Here is a 22,399-nt window from a genome sequence, read left to right as displayed (position 1 = left end):
AGTGTTTTGACTTTGTGAGATAGTGACATTTTACACAAAGATCTAGCCTTCCTTCCATACATCATTCTATTCAAAAGCAGCGTTCCATGCTCTTTGGCCAGGTTTCCACGATGAACAAAAACAGCCCAGCACACTGTACTATCAAACTCTCCATTGACACATGAAGGCCATCTGCGGAGCTGCCCCAGACTTGTGTATTTGCAGGATTGAGCCAGAGCTGAGCTTCTCTACACAAGGCCTAGTGTGATGCCAATAACCATGGTCTCCATGATTAGTGCAATGGTCTTTAGTAGACTCTGTATGCTGTTACTGAAGCATCTACACTACATTCTCACAGTAATCAGTTTGTGCATTGAACTGATGGGGGAAGTGAACGGACAAAGAGAAGTGTAACATATTGGAGAGGACTGTCCTAAATATTTTTGTGTGGCTTTTTTTGTTTTTGTTTTGTTTTTGTTTTGTTCCCCACCACATGAAACTCTTATTTGTTCTCTTTTTACACTGGACAGAGAACAGAATATTGACAATTTATTCCTATGTACCTTTATAAAAGAGTAACTCAAGTAGCCGAACAGATCAGGTTCCCTAATAATAAAACTAGACTTCAGGAGTAAGTAACCATTGCTTTCTCCATGGAAGTAAACACTTTATGAATCCCATAGATTTTGCTACATAAGAATGTAATGGTACATATGAAATCAAGATTATAGGCGTAGACTTAATAGAAGATCATTAAAAAATATTAACATATCTAGCAGTGATGAATAACCTGTCCACCCACTTGACAGGGGCGGGCAAGCTTTTTGGCCTGAGGGCCGCATCGTGTTTTGTAAATTGTATGGAGAGCCAGTTAGGAGGTGGGGGCCAGGCTACGACCCCTTCCCCTATCTGCCCCCCCCCCCCCGGACCCCTGCCCTCTCCCCCCCCCCCCCCCCGTTCCCTGACTGCCCCTCTGGGACCCCCGCCACCCCAGCCAACCGCCCCTTCTCCCTGTCCTCTCACTGCCCCCGGAACCCCTGCCACCCCATCCAACCTCCCTCTCCTTCCTGACTGTCCCCCCGGGACCCCACCCCCATTCAACCCCCTGTTTCCCCCCAACACCACCATCCACACCCCCGCCCTGACCACCTCCCCAAACTCCCCTTCCCTCTATCCAACCCCCCCTACTCCCTTACCGCGCTGCCTGGAGCACCGGTGGCTGGCGGCACTACAGCTGTGCCGCCCAGCTGGAGCTGGGCCAGGCAGCACAGAGACCGGGTCAGGTCAGGCTCTGCAGCTGCGTTGCCCCAGGAGCTCACTGCCCCGCCGCGGAGCTGAGGCTGTGGGGGAGGGGGGACAGCAGGGGAGAGGCCAGGAGCTCGGGGGCTGGGCAGGAGGGTCCTGTGGGTCGGATGTGACCCGCGGGCTGTAGTTTGCCCACCCCTGCACTTGACACTCTGCAGACGAAGGGAGAAATAACTAATCCAGCACACTCTATAAACACCCTAATATAGCTAGGCTTGGCAGAATTTTACTTTTTAATATAATTTGATGGATAATATCTATTTTTAAGTATTTTTTTCCATTTTTCTTTTATTTCTAATTTCAGTTGTGCAGAATTATGGGGTTTAAACTTTGTTTTTTCCAAAGACTTTGAATTTATTTCAACATCCACAATTGTGGGGAAATTATGGAGGGTCAGATAATTATTTAATGACAGATCTCAATATTCAAAAAACTGTCAATATTATACGTTCAAAATTTTAGCCTTAAATCACTCTTAAGTTCTCAAGCAGCATTTTTCTGACTTTGCCTATCTGTAAATTTCAATTCTCATAGATGGAAATGTTTTAATTTGATTTGTATATACACTGACGTTCATCATTTACTGTTAAAAATCAAATTCTTCCATGCCTAAATATGGCCCAAGAAGGAGGATTTTGTGGGTGAATAATGGAAAAAAAATGGGACTTGGGAGATCAGAGTTAAGTTCTACTACGTATTTCCTGTGTGACCTTTTAAGCAAGGTACATAGCTTCTCTCTGCAGTGGTTCCCTAGTTGTAGAATGGACCTAATACTTGTCAATTTAGATTTTAAGTTTTTTCTTGGGTCAGACTTCCTTACTACGTGTTTGTATAGTACAATCGGGCCCTGATCTTGGTTGGGTTTCTGAGCATTTCTGTAATACAAATAATATTTGGGGAGAAGACCAGTCCCTGCTCTGAAAATAAAGCTGTCTGAGGACGGGGGTGGAGGGAACAGGCTGCAATGTACATAATATTTGATCACTTTCAGCTATATATTTAATAGTTGGTGTATGGTAACTACAGCAGATTACAGAAGTTAGTTTTTGCTCATTAAACATATGGAAGTATTTAGGTTCCAAATAAGCCCATGAAAAAGAAATTTGCACATTAAAATTATATATACAATATGACACATTCTAGATCAACACCAATTTAAACAAGAAACCATCAGTTCTACAGTAGATTATATAGAACAGGTAGAAAAGACTCTTATTCATGAATCTCTGACCTTCTGTTCTTCTCCGGTTACCTGGTGAGGAATTCCCCCTCACCTAATCTTCTGATTACTGAATGTTCCTGGGCAGGATGAGAACCTAGTGTAGATGGTCAGGGACATTGTAATCATGTGTGATAGCCATAAAACACGGCACAGAAGATCTTATTCTTTCTAAGTGGTCAAAAGGAAATCTAATGATTGTGGTTTGTTTTTGTTTTTTTAAATCCTAGAAAGTGTTGTTTTCCTTGGGTGGATCCTTTCTTTACTATGCTGACCGTTTCAAGCTGTACAGTGCCTTCTGTGCCAGCCACACTAAAGTTCCAAAAGTATTAGTAAAAGGTAAGATCTGCATGCTTTATATGTATCTTTTCCAAACACTCTTTTGATGTGGAAGACTGCCCTTGCACAATGTAGGATGTGGTTGACAATGCAAAGGCTGCAGAATGGTCAGGTGTTGTCAGTCTGACAAAGCAGAAAAATTGACCAATGTATGTGCCAAAATGCCAACTGAGAATCCTGTTAACATTATGACAGCACCACCCTTACCACCGTAGCATCTGAGCCCCTTCCAGTAGCACATTTAAGCAATGTGACTAACATCTGTCATGCATAGTCTGTGTGTTCACCCTCTCCCCCAGGGAGAATTGTGCATGCAGGATAGAGTGAGTGTTTGAGGGTTGTGTGTTGGAGAAGGCAGGTCGAATAAGTGTGCCTTTGCACTTGGAGTGAAGCTTGTGATACCCATAGGAATTAAGGGCCATGTACTACAGAAGTCCGGCTTATGTCCTATGTTAAAATTCAAAGAAACTTGGCAGGGAGCCTCCAAGAAGGGAGTGGAGGACAAGGAAATCTTCTTGTTGCTTCCTCTGCCGCCACTATTCTAATCTGGGTCAGCTTGTGTGGCCCTTTTTCCTCCCTCTTCCATGAGGTGCTGCAAAAGATCTCCAGCTCCATACTACGCTGAAGAGCTGCTGTGCCCAAAGTGCCTGTGGAGCTGGGTTTCAATGTGCCTGCTCTGCGGGAGTGACTTTCACCTTGAAAGAGTTAATCTAGTAGTGGATTCAGCAAAGCTTTATTTATATAATTTTTTTATCTTGGATGGTGGGTAGACTAGCAGTTCCAGTTGCAGGAGCAACATAATTAGAAAAAATATGCTCTGATTTTTCAAGGAACACTTGATGTCAGATAAATAAGCCAGAAGACTTCTGGGTTTTTTTTTTTTTATTGTAAACTCTATTTACCATGCAGACACATGCTGGCAATCCCCCTGAATACATGAATAAATGATTTGTTGCCAGCCACTTTTATGCTCTCTCCTGGCAGCGTCTAGGTTGACCTTATTAAGGACATAGGCTGGGTATCTTTGGCTGGTAGCCTTTTAAAATCCCTGTATCTGTTGAATTGTAGACTTAGATTTGGAGCCCTGCTTGCTCCAAAGATAAATCTTTAAAAGTCTGGTAGAATGTATATGTATGACAGCATTTTCATATGCAGTTTTGCGTGGTCCTATGGCCTTCTGGTTGCAGTGGCAGTGCCTTTTTTATTTTAAATTGTAATAACTTTATTGCATTGATATAACTGTCTACTAAATGCCCAACTTCTCCTGGAAACCGTTATCCTTATGGAGGGAATACTTCCTGTACAACATACTCACATTTTTATAGTATCCATTCTTGAACAATCTCTGGGGTTGGAGCAGTAGAAAAATCATCAATGCTCTATTTATAGGCAGGCTAACAACTTACTGCACCATGCCTCTATCTAGTATGTCTGAAATATATCGCAGGTATTATGTACGTGTATAATTTATATAGTTCCATCGGTATATTCTGTTCCACCTCCTTACAAATTTTTTGATGTTTGTTGTTTGTACTGTACTTTAAGGCTGAAAAGTAACAACAAAATGCCATTAAAGATGCACATAATATTAACAAGACCAGACATACCTATGACACTACTGCTGTGAATTCTTATAAATAGCAGTGACACTTTTTGATTAAACTAGTGGGAGAGAGGAGGGTTGGTGGGCTTCATACCGCTCTACGGTACTAGAAATAATGTGACAAAGGATGGTTAAATAAAAGATGTTTATCTTGGTATGATGTTCAATCATGAGTTACTTCTCTATGGCATTTGATACTAACAAAAAACCTGAAGTGTATAAAACATGGTATTGTATACTTGATCAAAATGTGTATTTCTCCACAAACCATGCTTATTCTAGGCAAGTGAATTTCACCCTCTAAAAAGTTACTTCATACTGGCAGATCTTTGGGCTAATTAAAAACAAATCTTAATTTTAACTTCTAGCTAAGACAGACACTGCTTTTAAGGCATTTTTGGATGCTCAGAATCCTAGACGGCAACACTCCTCAACACTGGAGTCTTACCTTATCAAACCTATCCAGCGGATACTAAAGTATCCTCTCCTGCTGAGGGAACTCTTCGCTCTGACTGATGCAGACAGTGAAGAACACTATCACCTTGATGGTAAGGTGCTGAACTATGGAACAGTGTTTACCTGCTAAACTGGGGGGTGGGGCACATTTCTTTCCCCTCACTCTTTCCATGAAGCAACTACGTAACTAGTTAATTTCCACTTGCTTTTTCCTCTAGTGGCCATAAAAACAATGAACAAAGTTGCCAGCCATATTAATGAAATGCAGAAAATACATGAAGAGTATGGTGCAGTGTTTGATCAGCTCATAGCAGAACAGACTGGGGAAAAAAAAGAGGTAAGGATTTTATTCTTGGCTTTCTTTATTACAAGTCTGTTATTTAGGAGTCTCTTTCTTCTGGTATGAATTACTGCATATTGTTACAGCTACCATTACAAATTCCTTTTTCTGCACTGTGTCTAGCACAACATGCTAAAAGTTCTTATTAAAGGTATGGTATAGGCTTGGAGACCAATACATAGAAACAATCTTTCAGCAGTGACTGGTGATTTTGGGTGCTCATCTCAAGACTCCTTAAAGGAGCATGATTTCCAGAGAGTGCTGAATGCTTACCCTGTGAAAATAAGGCCCATTTCAAATTGGGCATCTCAAAATTGCTAGTTACTATTGAAAATGTAGACCACTTCTTTGGAACTCTTTCAAGGTGGAACCTCACCATGGAAGGTTGGTGAGACTAAGGTATGAGATGGGGATTCAACAAAGCAGAGCGGAAGGGGGACTAGAGCAGCAGCCTGCGGGAATGGTGAGGAGAGTCTTGAGATGAGAAAGTGGGGCTGGGATGGGAGGGGTGAGCTTCAGCAGCTACTTGGAGGCAGTGGAGGTCAAGCAGGAGAGGCAGTTGTGCTCATGGAGGAGGGTAGTCCTGAGGGTAGCAGCACTGTGAAGGCTGCAGGTGCAAGCAGGGTTGGACAATTGGTGTTGAGACTACCAAGAGGTATGTGAAGACCAGAGTTTGGTCTGGTAGGCAGGACTGAGTGGAAGTGCTATAACCCTGGATTGAAGAGCAGTCTTGTGTGCTAGTAACTTACTGACATTTTAAACACAAGTGAGACTGGGTTGGCCTAGAGGTCCCACCAGTTCAGGGCAGGGGGACAGTGTGGGGAAGCAGGCACTGCTGTTACCCATGTTCTACTCTGTTCTGTGGCTAAATGGAGGACTTAACTTTCCAGAGATGTCAACTTAGCGCTTCTCACAAGTGCTGAATTCTCAGTTTGTGTGTTCACGGGGAAAAAGGTGGAAAACAGCTTTTAGATGTGGGAAAGGGTGAGTCTTAATGAAACTGACTTGTTGCCTCTGGAGATCAAAGTGAAAAATCTAATTTGTCTTGACAACTTTATTGTATATCTGCCCACAAAGGTTAGCACCGTTATTAGTCTTTGCTCAGGAAATACGTAGAACTTGCAGGTTCGATTAATATTCCTTGGCAGAGCTGTGTACAGGAGGCAAAGTTGTGTACCAGAAGCACTGTGGCTGGCTTCAGCTAGTAGAAATGTTCAATTCTTTGAGCACATTAAATGTAAAACAATCTAATGAGAAACTGAAACAGGGAGAGATGGACAAATACTATAAGAGTTCACAGAAATTTTTGGCTTCTTCATTATGAAATTAAACCTTCTTACAGATTTTCAATGGCTAGACTTTCAACGCTAGGCTGTACCTAACTTGTGCACAAAAATTAGGGATTTGAGTGCATGTATGATCAGTTAGCATTGAATGCAGTTAGCATTTGGCACAATCTATTTGCACAAAATTGCAACTGCCTAGTCCTGACGGAAAATCTTGCTCCAAAAGTTTGCTGCTTTTTAGAGTAAAATTCATCTAAATCTACTAAGGCAGTTAAAACCCTTTGGAGGATGGTGTGGACTGCACTCTCAGCAAGTTTGCAGATGACACTAAACTAGGAGGCGTGGTAGATACACTAGAGGGTAGGGATAGGATAAAGAGGGACCTAGATAAATTAGAGGATTGGGCCAAAAAAAAAACCTGATGAGGTTCAACAAGGACAAGTGCAGAGTCCTGCACTTAGGATGGAAGAATCCCATGCACTGCTACAGACTAGGGACCGAATGGCTAGGTAGCAGTTCTGCAGAAAAGGACCTACAGGTCACAGTGGACGAGAAGCTGGATATGAGTCAACAGTGTGCTCTTGTTGCCAAGAAGGCTAACGGCATTTTGGGCTGTATAAGTAGAGGCATTGCCAGCAGATCGAGGAACGTGATCGTTCCCCTTTATTCGACATTGGTGAGGCCTCATCTGGAGTACTGTGTCCAGTTTTGGGCCCCACACTACAAGAAGGATGTGGAAAAATTGGAAAGAGTCCAGCGGAGGGCAACAAAAATGATTAGGGGTCTGGAGCACATGACTTATGAGGAGAGGCTGAGGGAACTGGGATTGTTTAGTCTCCAGAAGAGAAGAATCAGGGGGGATTTGATAGCAGCCTTCAACTACCTGAAGGGGGGTTCCAAAGAGGATGGAGCTCGGCTGTTCTCAGTGGTGGCAGATGACAGAACAAGGAGCAATGGTCTCAAGTTGCAGTGGGGGAGGTCCAGGTTGGATATTAGGAAACACTATTTCACTAGGAAGGTGGTGAAGCACTGGAATGCGTTACCTAGGGAGGTGGTGGAGTCTCCTTCCTTGGAGGTTTTTAAGGCCCGGCTTGACAAAGCTCTGGCTGGGATGATTTAGTTGAGAATTGGTCCTGCTTTGAGCAGGGGGTTGGACTAGATGACCTCCTGAGGTCCCTTCCAACCCTGATATTCTATGACACTGGTGCTTTTGTATTTTCATGTTTGTGATTGGCAGGTTGCAGACCTTTCCATGGGAGACCTACTTTTGCATAATACAGTGATCTGGCTTAACCCTCCTGCATCACTGGGGAAATGGAAGAAGGAACCAGAGTTAGCAGCATTTGGTATGTACTCTGGTGATTCTTTCAAACACAAATAGGATTGCAGATTTTACTTAAGATCTGTGAGAAATGTACATAGAGAATGACAGTTACCTAACAGTGTTCCTGCTACATCATCTAGAACTTGGAAAATTAAACGCACAATGATTTGCCCCTGAATTTAAAGGGCCAAATTCTGTTCTGTTAGTGATGTAAATCTAGAGAGATTCAATTCAAGCAACTACTGTAACTGAGTAGAATGTGGCCCAAAGTCCATAGGAAGTGAGTAGCTAAAACCTCCCACTACATGTTAGCAACCCTCCCCCACCCTTGATTGATTAGTATTTGTGTTTCAGAAGCCTAATTAATAGCACTTCGCTTTCTTGCTTTTAGAGTTACACCTAGGACAGTGATACTTCGACTGAGGCTCTGTAATGTCTCCTGTGGCTCTTTGCAGCGCACATTAAAACTCTGATTTAATTACTAAGCAGGATGCTTTTACTATGTTATTAACCAATTGTAGAATACTTGGTTAGTTCTGTTGCTGTGAGAATAATATATGTATATAAATAGAAAATAAACAATGAATTCACACTACTATGGCTCTTTTGGGTGATGCTGATTGCTAATTTGGCTCCTGAACCACTGAGGTTTAAATCCTCTTTATAAAATCTCAAGATCCCAAATATTTTAATTCTAAAACGAAGGGTGTCGCTCTGTGGGCCACTGTGGAAATTACGATTTCATTCCTTTGCCTGATTCTTTAAACCCAAATTCCAACATAACTTTCCCATAACATGTGCATGTAATATTCCAGCTATAACTGTATATTGACTCCTATTTATAGGCCACTGTCACAGACATCAATGGTCCAATACGCCATTGGTCTGTTAAATGCAGTGTCGGCCCTATGACTCCCTGCATGCAACTAGGCAGGGACTATTTTTTGTTGTAGTTTGCTGTTCTGTTTTTGAACAGTGCCTAGCTCAGTGAGGTCCTGATCTATGATTGGGGGGCTCCTAGGTACTACTGTAGTAGTAATAATACACCAATCACTCAGTGGGCTTAGCCAGATGGGTTTAAAACACACAACAAAACATTTTATTTTAGGTAGAATCCTGTAATTTGCAAACATGTCATTGTGTGAATAACCATTTAAAGAACACTTAACTTGTGAATTCTGAAACATCAAAGCCACCTGAGAAATTAATTTTGTGTAAATTCTACTGGGGGGAAGAATAATACAGGAACATAGTCTTTATAATTATCCTCTTGCTCTTTTCCCCTCCTGGCCCCTGACTGAAACAAAGGCTTACCAGGAATGTGTATGATCTTGTCATGATTAATGGTGTGTGTTTGACTTCTGTGTACGCTTGGGCTTTACAGGAGACAAGGGTACAGGGGCCATTACTGACTGTGGGTTTTTGTTTTTAATCTTTCTCTAGTGTTCAAAACTGCTGTTGTCCTTGTATATAAAGATGGTTCCAAACAGAAGAAGAAACTTGTAAGTTTTGTTGCTAATTTGACTATGTATTGAGGGATCCAAAATGAGCAAGGCCAAGATTTTCTAATTGTATTTGTACATGTAAACCATTATACAGTGGCTAAATATTGATTAGCTAATCTCTTTACATCGTTGTGCTAGTAGGTTGTAAAGATTTTTACAAGCAGGTAGTCACCAGTCAAGTTAAACATATAACTGCCTTTCTCCCTTTTGCAAATAGGAATTTGCCCTGTGTCAGTGTGAATGGGGTCAATTTTATGAATAATTTGAGGTTCCAGTTAGATTTTAAAGCTATAATCCAGGGGTTGGCAACGTTTGGCATGCGGCTCGCCAGGGTAAGCACCCTGACGGGCCAGGCCAGTTTTATTTACCTGGTGACCCGGCAGGTTTGGCCGATCGCAGCTGCCACTGGCCGCGGTTCGCTGTCCCGGGCCAATGGGGGCGGCGGGAAGTGGCGCGGGCGAGCGATGTGCTGGCCGCGGCTTCTCGCCACCCCCATTGGCCCGGGACGGCGGCCCGTGGGGGCCGCGATCGGCCGAACCTGCCGGGTCACCAGGTAAATAAAACTGGCCCGGCCCGCCAGGGTGCTTACCCTGGCAAGCCGCGTGCCGAATGTTGCCAACCCCTGCTATAATCAAACAACTAGCTTTGCCAATTTGATAAGTGGGAGTGTAGCCAATATTGGGATAGAATTTAATTAGGATAACCGCTGCTTATTGAGTCCAGGGAATACTAGTTTAACTTTTAACAGTAGGTTCTCTTCAGAACAGCACTTACCTTGGACAGAATTCTCAAATCGGGACAGTTGGTGTTCTTGCCTTTATAATCTTGTTGACTGGTTACCAAGAACCACAGAAGTACGTAATCAGCAGTTCTTCAATCCAGTGTAGATTCAACAAATACTCGAGGACATGCAAGAAATTGTCATAGAACAGTATTGAGGTCAAGCAGTTATAACAGAAAACAAACAATACAAATATCCAACATTTTTTATTGCATTCACTTATTCCCCATTATCAGTTCTTTATCTCTAATACACTTACCACACTTGAAGTAATTCCCCAAGGAAGAGGGTTGCACTTTGCCTTAAGGCAATCTTAGAAATGTGGTCCCTGCTGTTTTTAATGTTTGATATGAAATGGCCTAGTTTAAAATACTAGAAATAATTGCTTAAAGGTATAGTTTAAAACTCTCTAGGCCAAAGTAGTGTCCTAAGCATGTTTCCCCTTTGTTTAGGGCACTACTTTGTTAAAATCCAAATCCAGTTTTTTGGGGTCTCACTAGAAACAGTGTAGACTTACCAAGGAACTTTGTTACTTATCTTAAAGAACAAAATATCTGAAATGAAATCTCGCTGTTTTTTCTCAACCTTGTAACCCTGGAAAAGAGGAGGATTTGCCATGTGGCTGGGCCAAGTGTCAGTAGCACGCCTAGATTCTGCCGCTGCTTTTGTGGTTTCAGTGAACTCTGGAGTGCCACATGGTGACCCCTTTTTACACCCTGGTTTCAGGGGTTGCTGGAGAGTGGCTGCCCTCTTGATTCTGTTGGATGCTTTCCAAACTGCTTTCAGCTCTGTTTCTCTGCAGATTCTATTGATATCCAGTAGAAGGTGTTGGTGTATAACACATTCCTTCAATCCTTTTCTTGTCTGGAAGGTTCCTATTTTATTAATCTCAAGGACTGTATTTCTGTATTATCCAAATGTTAATTGGACTCTCACCCCTCCCTTTTTAATTTTCTTTGTATATTTCAAAGCTATATACCATTTTGATGCTTATATCTTTGAGTACTCCTTGTGATCTACAACTCCTGTATTTCCAGAATGCAACATTCATTTATAGTTCCTCTAAATTTAGTGGACATAGTAAATTCCTTGATTATATCCAATATCTTCGCATCCTTTGGGGCTACAAGAGACATTATCTTAAAGGAATAAGAGAGAGAGATAGCTGAGTCATAAAACAGTTAAATGCACAGTTTCTAATTTGGCTTGAAAGATTATATTTATATCTGTAAAAATAATGGAGCCCTGTTTGCTCCAAAGATAAATCTTTAAAAATCTGTGTGTTTTGTGTGTGTAGGGCAGCATTTTCATATGTGGCTATGGGTGGTCTTATGGCCTTCTGGTTGCGGTGGCAGTTCCGCCTTTATTTTAAATTGTAATCGTTACATTAATACGATAAAATTATCTTCAAAATGAACAAAACTTCTGGAAACCATTATCCTTATGCAGGGAATACTTGCTGTGCAGCATAATCCAAGAATAGCTATTATAGAAACATGAACCGTCTTTTGGGGACGGGAGCAGTAAAAATCATCAATTCTATAACTAATATAGACAGGCTAATAACCTATTTCACCATGCAGCTATCTAGTAGGTCGAAAATACTTTGCAAGTATAGCATACATGTATAACTTACATAGTGCCATAGGTGTATTTGGTTCTGCCTCCTTACTGTTTTTTTATGTTTGTGCTGCACGTTAAAGCTTAATAAAAGTAACAACAACAAAATGCCATTATTGCCTTTATTAGAGTGCCCATAATAGTGACAAGGCCAGGCATGCCTATGACACTAGTACTGTGAAATCTTATAAATATGCAGTGTGATCCTTTTTGATTAAATGTGGGGGGAGGTGGGCTTCATACAGCTCTAAACTAGCAAGGGTCCTGGTAATGTGAAAGAGGGTGGTTAAATAAAAGATGCTTATGGGGTATGATGGTGGTTGGATATCTGATGTTCATTCATGAGTAACTTCTCTATGGCATATGATACTAACTAAAAACTTGAAGTGCATAAAGACAGTACTGTATACTTGTGTCAGTATTCATAGCTACAAGGGGAGAGAGAGAGAGAGAGAGAGGGATTCCATCCCTATGTCATTGAGACTCTTGCCTAGTAAGGACTGACAATAATTCTCATTTAAACATCGCATTTCTTATTCTTGGAGTCAGGGCCGGCTCCAGGCACCAGCCCACCAAGCATGTGCTTGGGGCGGCACCTGGAGGGGGGCGGCGTGGCCTGGCGCTCCGGCCCGAGAGCAGAGCCCCAGCTGGGTTTGCCGCCCTCCCCCCGGCACTCTGGCCGCCGGGGAGAGCCGGAGCCTCGGCCAGGCTTGGCGCCCTCCCCTGCTGTGCTCCCCTCGGGGGGGAGGGGGGAGGGAGCTTTTTTGCCTGGGGCGGCAAAAAAGCCAGAGCCGGCCTTGCTTGGAGTGATAAGATTCTTTAGCTAACGTCTCTAAAATATGGATTGTTGGCTGCCTACTCTGACAGGGTGACCAGTGTGCATCTTGTAACCCAGTTCTGTATCCTTGCTGGGATAGGGTGTTTCCTTGATTAAAGGGCAGAGGGAGCTTTGTGACTAATGTATTCAAGGCATATTTGACATCTTTAAACTTTACCCCTTCTGAAATCGTGCACCACGTTAAATGTGATGTATTTCTTCTGTATGGCCTTCATCAGTTACTGTAATGGTTAGTGAATGTAAAACATGGTCTTCAATTCTGGACTTTGGTTTGTGCACACATCACCACCACTGAGTAAATGTTGGTTGCTTGCAGTTACATAGGCCTCAATCTAGCTAAACATTCAAATGAGTCTTATTTGGAATCAGTGGGATTGCATTTGCATAACTTTAAGCACATTGCTGCACTAAGGCCATAGTGCAGTGTTTTGGGGCCAGTAGCAGTGGTTATTAATGCTGGTTCCCAACTGACATAGTGTAGACACAATGTTGGTGTGACGTTTTTTGAGTGTACAAGAATTTTTGGAAGGAGGATAGAGTGGGCAGGCCTATTTTGTGCAGAATGATCATCTTTGACTTGTACAATGGGCTTAATTGCTATCCATGAGCCAAGAAATAGCAAACTACCTCCAGGTAGTGTTACCTGAGGATATTTGAACCCAAAACTATGGGTTCAAATAACACAAACTTTTTTTTAGATAGTTTTAGGAAATTGGGGGACACAATGAACAACAATGAATGGGGGACACAACACCTCTGATAAATGATTGGTACACAAGATTGCTTTTATTTAAAATGTTTTGTTCGAGTCCAAAGCACACATTTAAAAGAGCAATAGTCTGGGTAACTATATCTGAGGTACTCTAAAGTTTGAGATGGTGTTAAGTGGTCAGCCTTCCTTTTAGCCACTGGGGAGTTGGATGTCAATCGTTTAGCTCATTGACATTTTTTTTCTCTTTAAATTGCACATTTTGACTAATTTTTGTAGAGGTTGCTTAAAACAAAGCACACGACTTATAGTAACCCCCAATGGGTTAACAATTTTTTAGCCTTAGCAAAAAACTTTTAACTTTACTTATTAGCAAAGTAACTTCTAGCAAGAAACTTATGGTCATAGACACCCAGATCCAAGGTTAGCTATTTATATTTTTTTGATTTTATTTTTTTATTAAAGCAGCTGTTTTGTTTGCTTAGGCAAACATCAAATTATTCCTGACTACATGGTGGTCTTGCTTTCAGGTAATGGTGAGCTGAGTACACAAAATGGCTGCGGTTATGTCAAGTCCAGCTCTCTTGTAACATTAGTGTTAAGTGCTTTTTTGAGGTGTTGAGAACTGATCATTGTGGCATGGTGACATTTTATCTATACTTCCTTCCCGTGACCTAATATTCATGAAACTTCTTCATAGGCATTTCTATGGTTCCTACCACCAAAAAATACCAAGCCTCTGAATTCCTAATGTAAACTTTCCTGACTCTTTTTTTGATCCAGGGAGGATCACATAGGGCTTCAATTTATGAAGACTGGGACCCATTCCGTTTTCGTCACATGATTCCCTTAGAAGCTCTGCAGGTTCGCGCACTGGCAAGTGCAGGTAATGTTGAAATGTATTCATAAGTCTGTTAAAATGCCCATCTCATTGCTTACTATCCAACATATGCTCTTTATAGGAGTTGGGGTTGTATGTGTGTGTGGTGTTTTATAAAACAAAGTTCTAAAACTGACTTTGTGTTTCTCCACCTCCCATTTTGTTTCTCTCCTCTTCTTCTGCCTTCTAGTGGGTTGTAAGATTAGAGAAGGCAAAAGCTGTACTTGAAAATTGTAGAAAACTCTCCAAGAAAAAATGAGTTTTGGTTTTCAAAGTTTGAATTTTTTTGTGGACAATACATTTTGTTTCAGATAACACAAACACTCACTCTGGCCAAAGGCCATGTAACCACTTTGCTGTTATTACCAGAGAAAATCCTTATGACTAGTTGTATACACTTCAGAGGGGTCTGTTTGCTTCAATAAAGCCTGTGTGGAAGACGATGCAGGTGCAGAACTACATACACTGTGAAGATGATAAATAAGTTCAGACTTAACAAAACTAGGTGTATAATAGTTGTCTTGGGAATTTAAAAAATCTTTACATTATGGAGGGTTATGAAAAATCTTTGACCTTAATGGTTTAATTTTTATTGTCGGGTATGTAACTGTGTGTGACCAAGTGTAGGAGTCATAACCAAGTGCCCTTCTGCTAGGGTTTGTAATCAACTTGTGTTCTAGGATACCTTTTAAATTTAATAAAACTGTTTCTCACAATTAGAGTACTTCTCAATTCTAGTTGAAATTACAACATGATGTGACCGCATATATAATTAAGTAGTATAACGTGGTACAAAATGTTCTCCATATCTCTCTAGATGCAGAGACCAATTCTGTGTGCGAGATTGTTCATGTTAAATCTGAGTCCGAAGGCAGACCAGAGAGAACATTCCACCTCTGCTGTAGGTGAGCGTGCTTCCATGTGTTCTATTGTTGCTGGATTTCTAGATGCTCGTTGTTCTTAAAAGAAATACATGATGATAGCACAAGAGATTTACAACTTTTTCTAGTTCTACTGGCGAAGGATTCTCAAACAGAACAAAGCCATATTTAACCAATACGGAAGCTTTACAGGAATATTAATTTTTTTTCCCTTGCAAATTTGCCCCCAGCATATTGAATTCTATATGCAAATTTGTTTTTAAGGCTGCATACACTGTCACTGAGCATTTGTCAGAACACCAGGCAGCTGCTGAAGTGTCCAGTTTGGTCAGTGCTTTCCATGCTGGCAAGGCCTGACTCCCACTGTTAAGGGGCTTCGAACAAAGTACAGTGCCATGTTAACATATTATCTATCAAATCTGTATATTTAAAAGGGTTAACCCTTACTTCAGAATTTTGTTTTACCATTTTTAGGTTTTTTTTAAATTGATAGAAGTCCCTGCTGGGCTGATATTAAAAATAGTTCAGCCTGCTGTCTAGATGAGATTTGCATGATTTCTGCTCAGTCTGTCCAATGCAAGCACACAATATGAGAGATTACATTAGCTACAATAGGTTTGCCAAATAAGTGAGTAGCTGGCATCAGAGGAAAAGGAAGAAGAGAGAGGTAGACAGTACTTCCGTAATGCAGGATGCTTGTTTCCTTGGACATGGGTTTAAACTTGCACAGATTTAACAAAGCAAGGTGTACATTATACACTTTGATCTGAAAACTTTATGTTCAAATGACAGGGAAAGGCAGGCAGAGCAATTCACATTTTCTTTCAGTACTGGTGTTGATTTATCTTGCTCTGTCACATACTTGCAGGAATTATGGATCTCTTGTGAGCTTGTGCCCTAACTTTTTTTTTTTTTCCTGTTTTCAGTTCCCCAGACCACAGAAAGGATTTTCTGAAGGCTGTGCACTCCATTCTACGTGATAAGCACAGAAGGCAGCTTCTTAAAACTGAAAGTCTGCCCTCGTCCCAACAATATGTTCCTTTTGGAGGGAAAAGACTGTGTGCTCTAAAAGGTGCAAGGCCAGCAATGAACAGGGCAGGTACTGTAGGGATGCAGACTTTCAAGATCCCACTGATCCCAGCACCACTGTAGGTCACATCGGAGTTATAATATTTATTACCCATAGATCAGGGTTAGTGTTGCATCTGACCTGCCTTCACATCCCTATAAGAGCCTTAACAAGTGCCTCCATTTATACCACTCTTCACTCAAGGTTCAACATCGGAGCAATGATCCTTCTGGTGTAGGAGGCCCAAATGGGACTCCTTTCAGTTTCAATCAACTGTACGTTTTTTAATCTGCCAAATGGGTTGCAGTTGAATAAAGCTTTGCAGCAAAATTATGTACAGGATTTCTACAGATGACCAGTAGTGGTTTAAAACAAAACCAGCTCCAAAAGTGTCTCTAGCTCATCACCTCAAATCTTCAGCAGGGTTTGAAATTAGTTCTGCTTCATGTATCCTCCATTTCTCCTTTTTCACTTCTATTGGGAGTGGGCATTTGTTTGTCCTCCTCAGATCTCAGAGGTGCACTGGATTAAATGGTCTGTCTTAAAATGTGGACTTCATTTTCAGTTGACTTCAGGCAAAACACACATTTTTAAAAAAAAATCACAGGGAAAAGCAGTTTCGTGTTCTGGCAAACACTAAATGAAGAAGGGAAGAAACTTGCTTCTAAATATACTTTTTCTGCTCATTAGATCCAGATAACCAGGCTTTCTGTTCCTCCTCTGTAACAAGCAAGCCACACCAATAACATTCACAGCATGGCCTCTCTCAGAGGCTAGGGAAGGTTTTCACACATTTAAGATTCAAAGGCAGCCCAAAAGGTATCTAATTTGTACCATAGTGCTTCAATCATCCCATGAGGCTCCATATGCTTGAAATGTCAGAATCTTCTTTTAAGTGGGTTTGTCTAGTCATTTGCATGGTGGATGCAGTGGGGGTAAATCCCCTGCGTGCCCCACCCCAGCCTAGCTGGGCCCTTACTTGTAAATTTTTTTAACCCTAAATACTGAGCTGATATACTTGTGTTTTCGGGCTTAGGATAATGATTCTTTCCCCAAAGATGAATGCGTTTAATAGATGTGTTCTGAAGGTGCTTGCAGTGAGGGGACAAACAACCACCTCTGAATCTCAACAGCCTACAGTGGAGCTATTGTGTGCACAGAACACTGACATTTCTGCAGATCCTTCAGCTGGAGAATTCATTCTTTGCTTTGTCTGACAAGCCTCCTATGAAGATATTTCAACATGGAAGATGCCAAAATGCTATCTGAACCAGTCACAAAACTAGCAGACAGGTCTGATGCTGAAGATGGAATTTATGAAAGCAAAAGCCAGAAAATAACCCAGCAATGATGGGGCACTTGCACCTACATAAAGAGTAGGCAGCAACTCCAGTGTCTCCCAGCTCCTTCTAACTTGGAATGATTCTACATCATTCCTGTGGAGGCACCACAATATTTCCTTGTCAGTTTTGGGACACGCTGGGTTATTGCAGTCTGTTAACAGCAGGGCACGGCTGGTGAGAAGCTTAGCTCTACTCACGCTTTTTCATGCTGGCTGCCTGCCTGCCACCCACTTAGGAGGAACAGTAATTGTGGCCCATTATCTCAATTTGTGGATCTAAGAAGCAGAAACTTTTTACAGCTGGCAAAAAAATACCTGTTTCCATGAGAAGCTAAGTAAAGCATAACTTATGCATGCATATTGATAGGGAGGAGTAGGTCGTGCTGGGAAATCCTGATAGCTGGTGCCAAGGGATGTTAGGAAAGGGCAGTTGGAAGACTAGTTTTTAGATACATTTTTACCTTGTGTAAAGCATGTGGGATTTTATCTTTTGTGTGTGTGCAGTGTCTGCCCCAAGCAAGTCTCTTGGGAGGAGGCGGCGGCGGCTGGCCCGAAACAGGTTTACCATTGACTCGGATGCTGTCTTCGAAAGCAGCCCTGATAAAGAATCCCAGCAGCCCACAGCCAGTGGGGACACTGACCGCTGGGTAGAGGAACAGTTTGACCTTGCTCAGTATGAGGAGCAGGAGGACATCAAAGAAACAGACATCCTCAGCGATGACGATGAGTACTGTGAGTCTACGAAAAGCACCACAGTTGACAGAGAACTTCAGGAGCAGTTGCAGGCTGCTTCCATTACAAGCAGCCAGTCACGTCGGGCAGAGAAAGCACGGCATGCAATGGGCACGCATGCTGCCAGAATGACTCAGTTGAAGAAGCAAGCTGCACTCTCTGGGATCAATGGCGGGGTGGAAAGTAATAGTGAAGAAGTCATCTGGGTTAGGCGTGAAGACTTTGTACCTAGCAGAAAACTGAACACTGAGCTCTAAACCTGTCACTTTCTCATTAGATGGTCTGTGTAGATATCACCCCTCTTCCCCCCGTCCCCAATACATGCAGTGGAGCATGATCCCTTAGCTTGCACACACAGTTTTGGCAGCTGAACCGCTCTGAAACTGTGCAGCCACATTTTAGGAACTTTAAAAGGCGGGCGGGGAGTGTAAAATTTGAAATAAGCTGGAGTCCTATCTGTATATTACTAAGGGCTTTTAAACTTTTATTTATTCTAAAATGGGATACATAATATCACTGGAGAACAAGTTACTGTCGGCATCTTACGTATGTGCAACTTAAGTGATAGCACAATGAACAAAGAGGTTTTTGTATCTGTGAAATGTCAATCAAAGGCTCATCTCCTTAATGAGGAAACTGCCTTTCTAATCTGTACAGCTGCGGTGTTCTTAATCTTTTCCCTCTTAAAAGACTATACATGTATTTTAGGAGTGTGTGAGGAAAGGTTGGGATTTATGTTGTGCTGCGTTCTCTTGGTGTGTCTGGTCTAACTTATTTTCAGTGTTGGAAGCTCTAATTTTACGTAAAATTTTATAAAGTTGCCAAACTCTTGAAAGAGATCCAAATTTAACACTTGAAATTTTTTTTTGTACTTTTTACCTGAGATGCAGAGGCACAAATGGGTAAGAATGTTAGTGTTACTTAGGATAGGAGGCTAGCCTTTTTTGCAGAGGGTTCAGTAGGCTAGTTTTTATATTATATTAAAATATCAACTGGAAACTCCTGCTTAGGGATAACTGGAATTCAGTTATGTTACAAATAATGTGACTGAATTACAAAGAGGGCTAAATTAATCCACGACTTCAGTGGAGTCATATCAGGGATGAATTTGGCCCATTATGACTGACAACATTTGGGTTTAGGGGAGGGGGGGAATTTATGGCCAAAAAACTGACCTCATCCAACTCTTAGTGTGGATGAAACTAGTGTATATATAAATTCCTTTGTAAAGGTTTTTTCCACTGCAATACACTATGAACAAAGTTCTAAATAAGCAAACCTCTCAAACCTTTTTATTTAAATATCTAAAACAGGGTAAAAAAAATCTAGTGTTTTTAACGTAGACTTCCAAATATAAAAAAAGAGAAAATATAGCACTTTTAATTTTTTTAGATTTATATAGCTTTCCCATTTCACTTTCCACCTACAAAAGAGGAAGATAATGACATTTTCTTTGTATCTATTGATGTTTGACACATTGGTGGATACTTTGAAACCTGGTATTTTATAAATAGCTTTAGGACTATATTTTATAAGATCAGCTGTGACTATATTTTGAAACATAACAAATTGTTCCCCCCCCAAAACATCAGATGTCTTGTGTCCCAGCCAGCATTCCTTCCCCACCACTCCCCCTGCCACCAGCTGGTTACCAGTGCACTTTTGAATGTTTTCTTGTATCTGCTTTTGCCATCTTCTGATTTTTCTTTTCCTAAAAGCTTTAGAACGATTTCTATACCCTTTTATCATCACTTCATGGTTCTATATCATCTAAAGTCCATTGTGTCCCAATTTAGTAGAAAAGCAGAGGTTGTAGTTGTCCTACTGGAATACAGACAGTTGGGAAAGACTGGAAAGTCTGGTGCTTGGGAGGGTGCCATTGTTCTTGTACATAATGTCATGACATGTCTATGTCAAAGGTTCTTGTATATTTCTTTTATAAGCTGAAAGAAGGTCTATTTTTATGTTTTTAGGTCTATGAATGGAACGTTGTAAATGCCTGTCAAACAATAAAATACTGAAAACATCTGAATAGTGTTGTGGTGGTGAAGGGTGGGGTGTGAATGCACCAAGGACATCTCTGTCACTTCTGCGGTGATCAAAAAGAACAAGCTGTAACCAAAATCCAATAAATGGATTTCAGCTGTTCAGGGCTGCTTAATACTACTCCAGTGACCTGTAACGGTTTGGCTTGGCAAAAGTTTTTAGATTTTTCTAATCAGTTACTTTAAAAAAATATATTTAAATTTTCAGTTGTGGGAACTTATGGGGGAGGAGAGTTGCACAAGAATTATTTAAGAATCAGTTATTTTATAGACATTAAAACATAAAATATATAAAGTACTAACCTTAAATTTCACTCTAAGTTCAAGCAGCATCACTGCCTAACTGTAAACTTCAATTGTTGATGGAAATCTTTTTTTCAACAATTGATGTGTACAGTGAAATTGAGGTTTAGTGTCATGCTGATAAACATCCAAGCCCATTATAGTATATCCTCCAACTTTGCTCCTTACAAAGGTGTATGTGCTCAATTTAATGAAGATCCTGGTTCAATTTCACAAACAATTTTTCTTTGTACAAAGAAGGGGGTAGTTGGTTAGATGATTATTTGGACAACAGCTCCCTTCCACACCCTGCACGGGGGTGGAATTCACCCCTGTGCAGATGACCAGCACAAAGCTTGTGCATATTTACATCACACTTACGCCCAATTTGATGGGTTAGTACAGTTGTAAATTAGAACACAGAGGAAAAACCTTTCCTGGTATGAAATTCCTGCTAAAGCCAAATTCTAAGGGTCTTTTAATTAGTTAACTTCCCCTCCCTTCCCCCCCCCCCCCAAATTGGATCTATTTCTGATCAAATGTATGTGTTCAAACATTCCACATTAGTTGGTTTCACAGTTGTACCATTTGACCCAAATGTGTCACGTAGTGGTGTGTGTGTGTGTGTGTATTTGAATTGGATTGTGATTCTATGCCCTGTCTAAGGGTGGCCTCACTTTCCTGAAATGTTCGTTTTCCTATGTTAATTTTCCTTGGTCTGTTCTTGACAGATTAGTCCCTGTTATCTCTCATACCCTCAACCTGGTCTGTCTCTCTCTCTCTCACCCCCACACTTTGAGTAGATCCACAACTGCAATTAAAAACCTGCAGCTGGCCTGTGCCAGCTGACTTAGGCCAGGGCTGTTTAAATTGCTGTGTGGAGGATCAGGCTTGGGTTGCAGCCTGATCTGTGGGACCTTCCCACCTCACATGGTCCCAGGCTGTAGCCTGAGTCAGGCAGCACAGGCTAGCTGCAGGTTTTTAACTGAAGTCTAGACATACCCTCTGAGTCCCAGCTGGACACTAAAGTCAGTGTCTTACTACTTGATGCTGTTTTCTCCACTCTTGGCCAATTGAGCTTGTGGCTATTGCGTTTGTTTCTCTGGTAGACCAGATTATACCTTTTAAACAATAAACCACTTTGCCTGTGCAAGATAATCAATTACAGAGCTTGAAATAATGCAACAAGGTAGATATGTTTCACCATAAAAGCGCATACATGCTTCTAGCTTAATCTTTATAACGTGTAGTAGCATTTGTGGAAAGGATAAGTGTAGCTACCGCCACTACCACCCCCCCATCTCCACAAGTCTAATATGCCCCAGGAATGGTGTGATGCTCTTAGAAAAAGTAGTATGCAGTTAGGATCAAATACCAGACCTTAGCTTGCCACATTATCCAGTTATCCATTATGCATAGCAGGAGGTAACTTCTACACTGTACTGTACTGACCTGACAAGTGGAGTTCAAAGTGCAGAGATGGAAGCTGTGATGTTTAAATTCACCAAGCACGTCTGAAAACACTTGCCATTTGTGCAGGAGATGAGCTCATTCTGTGCCTCAATCACCCCTGCTATGTTCAAAGGGCATCTCCATACACTTCTTCCCTTGTCTAGATATAAAGTTGTTTCTGCTTTAATCATTGGGTGTACGACTAGCCTACATCTTAGTACTGGCTTCAGTCTCTTAAGTAACAACTTCTGAGTCTTGTCACGCTTTATTGCTGGAAAATGTACGGCTTTATTTTAGCTCCTGCTGGATAAGAATTGTGGGTGGTTTTTTTTTTTTTTTTTAAAGCTTTTCTTTAAAAGCAAACACTTTTCCTCTTGCCCCCTATGAATTTTTGGTTTATTGTTGTATGGAC

General features: G+C 41.4%; 1 protein-coding gene across 4 annotated transcripts in view; it reads left to right on the top strand.

The window, feature by feature from the left end:
- The window catches only part of TIAM1 (TIAM Rac1 associated GEF 1), a 263,548-nt gene extending 243,685 nt beyond the window's left edge, over positions 1-19,863 (top strand). For 3 of the 4 annotated variants that reach the window (XM_034793574.1, XM_034793584.1, XM_034793601.1), the window contains 9 exons: positions 2,734-2,842; positions 4,814-4,993; positions 5,120-5,238; positions 7,765-7,873; positions 9,295-9,353; positions 14,088-14,190; positions 15,002-15,089; positions 15,992-16,164; positions 17,981-19,863. In XM_034793574.1, coding sequence (XP_034649465.1) covers positions 2,734-2,842; positions 4,814-4,993; positions 5,120-5,238; positions 7,765-7,873; positions 9,295-9,353; positions 14,088-14,190; positions 15,002-15,089; positions 15,992-16,164; positions 17,981-18,465 — 1,425 coding nt within the window. In that variant the 3' untranslated portion in view covers positions 18,466-19,863. The remainder of the gene's footprint in view (positions 1-2,733; positions 2,843-4,813; positions 4,994-5,119; positions 5,239-7,764; positions 7,874-9,294; positions 9,354-14,087; positions 14,191-15,001; positions 15,090-15,991; positions 16,165-17,980) is intronic. The other variant, XM_034793594.1, reaches the window with a different exon arrangement.
- The last annotated feature ends 2,536 nt before the right edge of the window (positions 19,864-22,399 follow it).

The sequence above is a fragment of the Trachemys scripta genome, chromosome 1 (genome assembly GCF_013100865.1).
Source record: "Trachemys scripta elegans isolate TJP31775 chromosome 1, CAS_Tse_1.0, whole genome shotgun sequence".
Classification (NCBI taxonomy): domain Eukaryota; kingdom Metazoa; phylum Chordata; order Testudines; family Emydidae; genus Trachemys; species Trachemys scripta.
The sequence above is the reverse complement of the archived record's forward strand: the minus strand, read 5'-3'. Positions and strand labels throughout refer to the sequence as shown.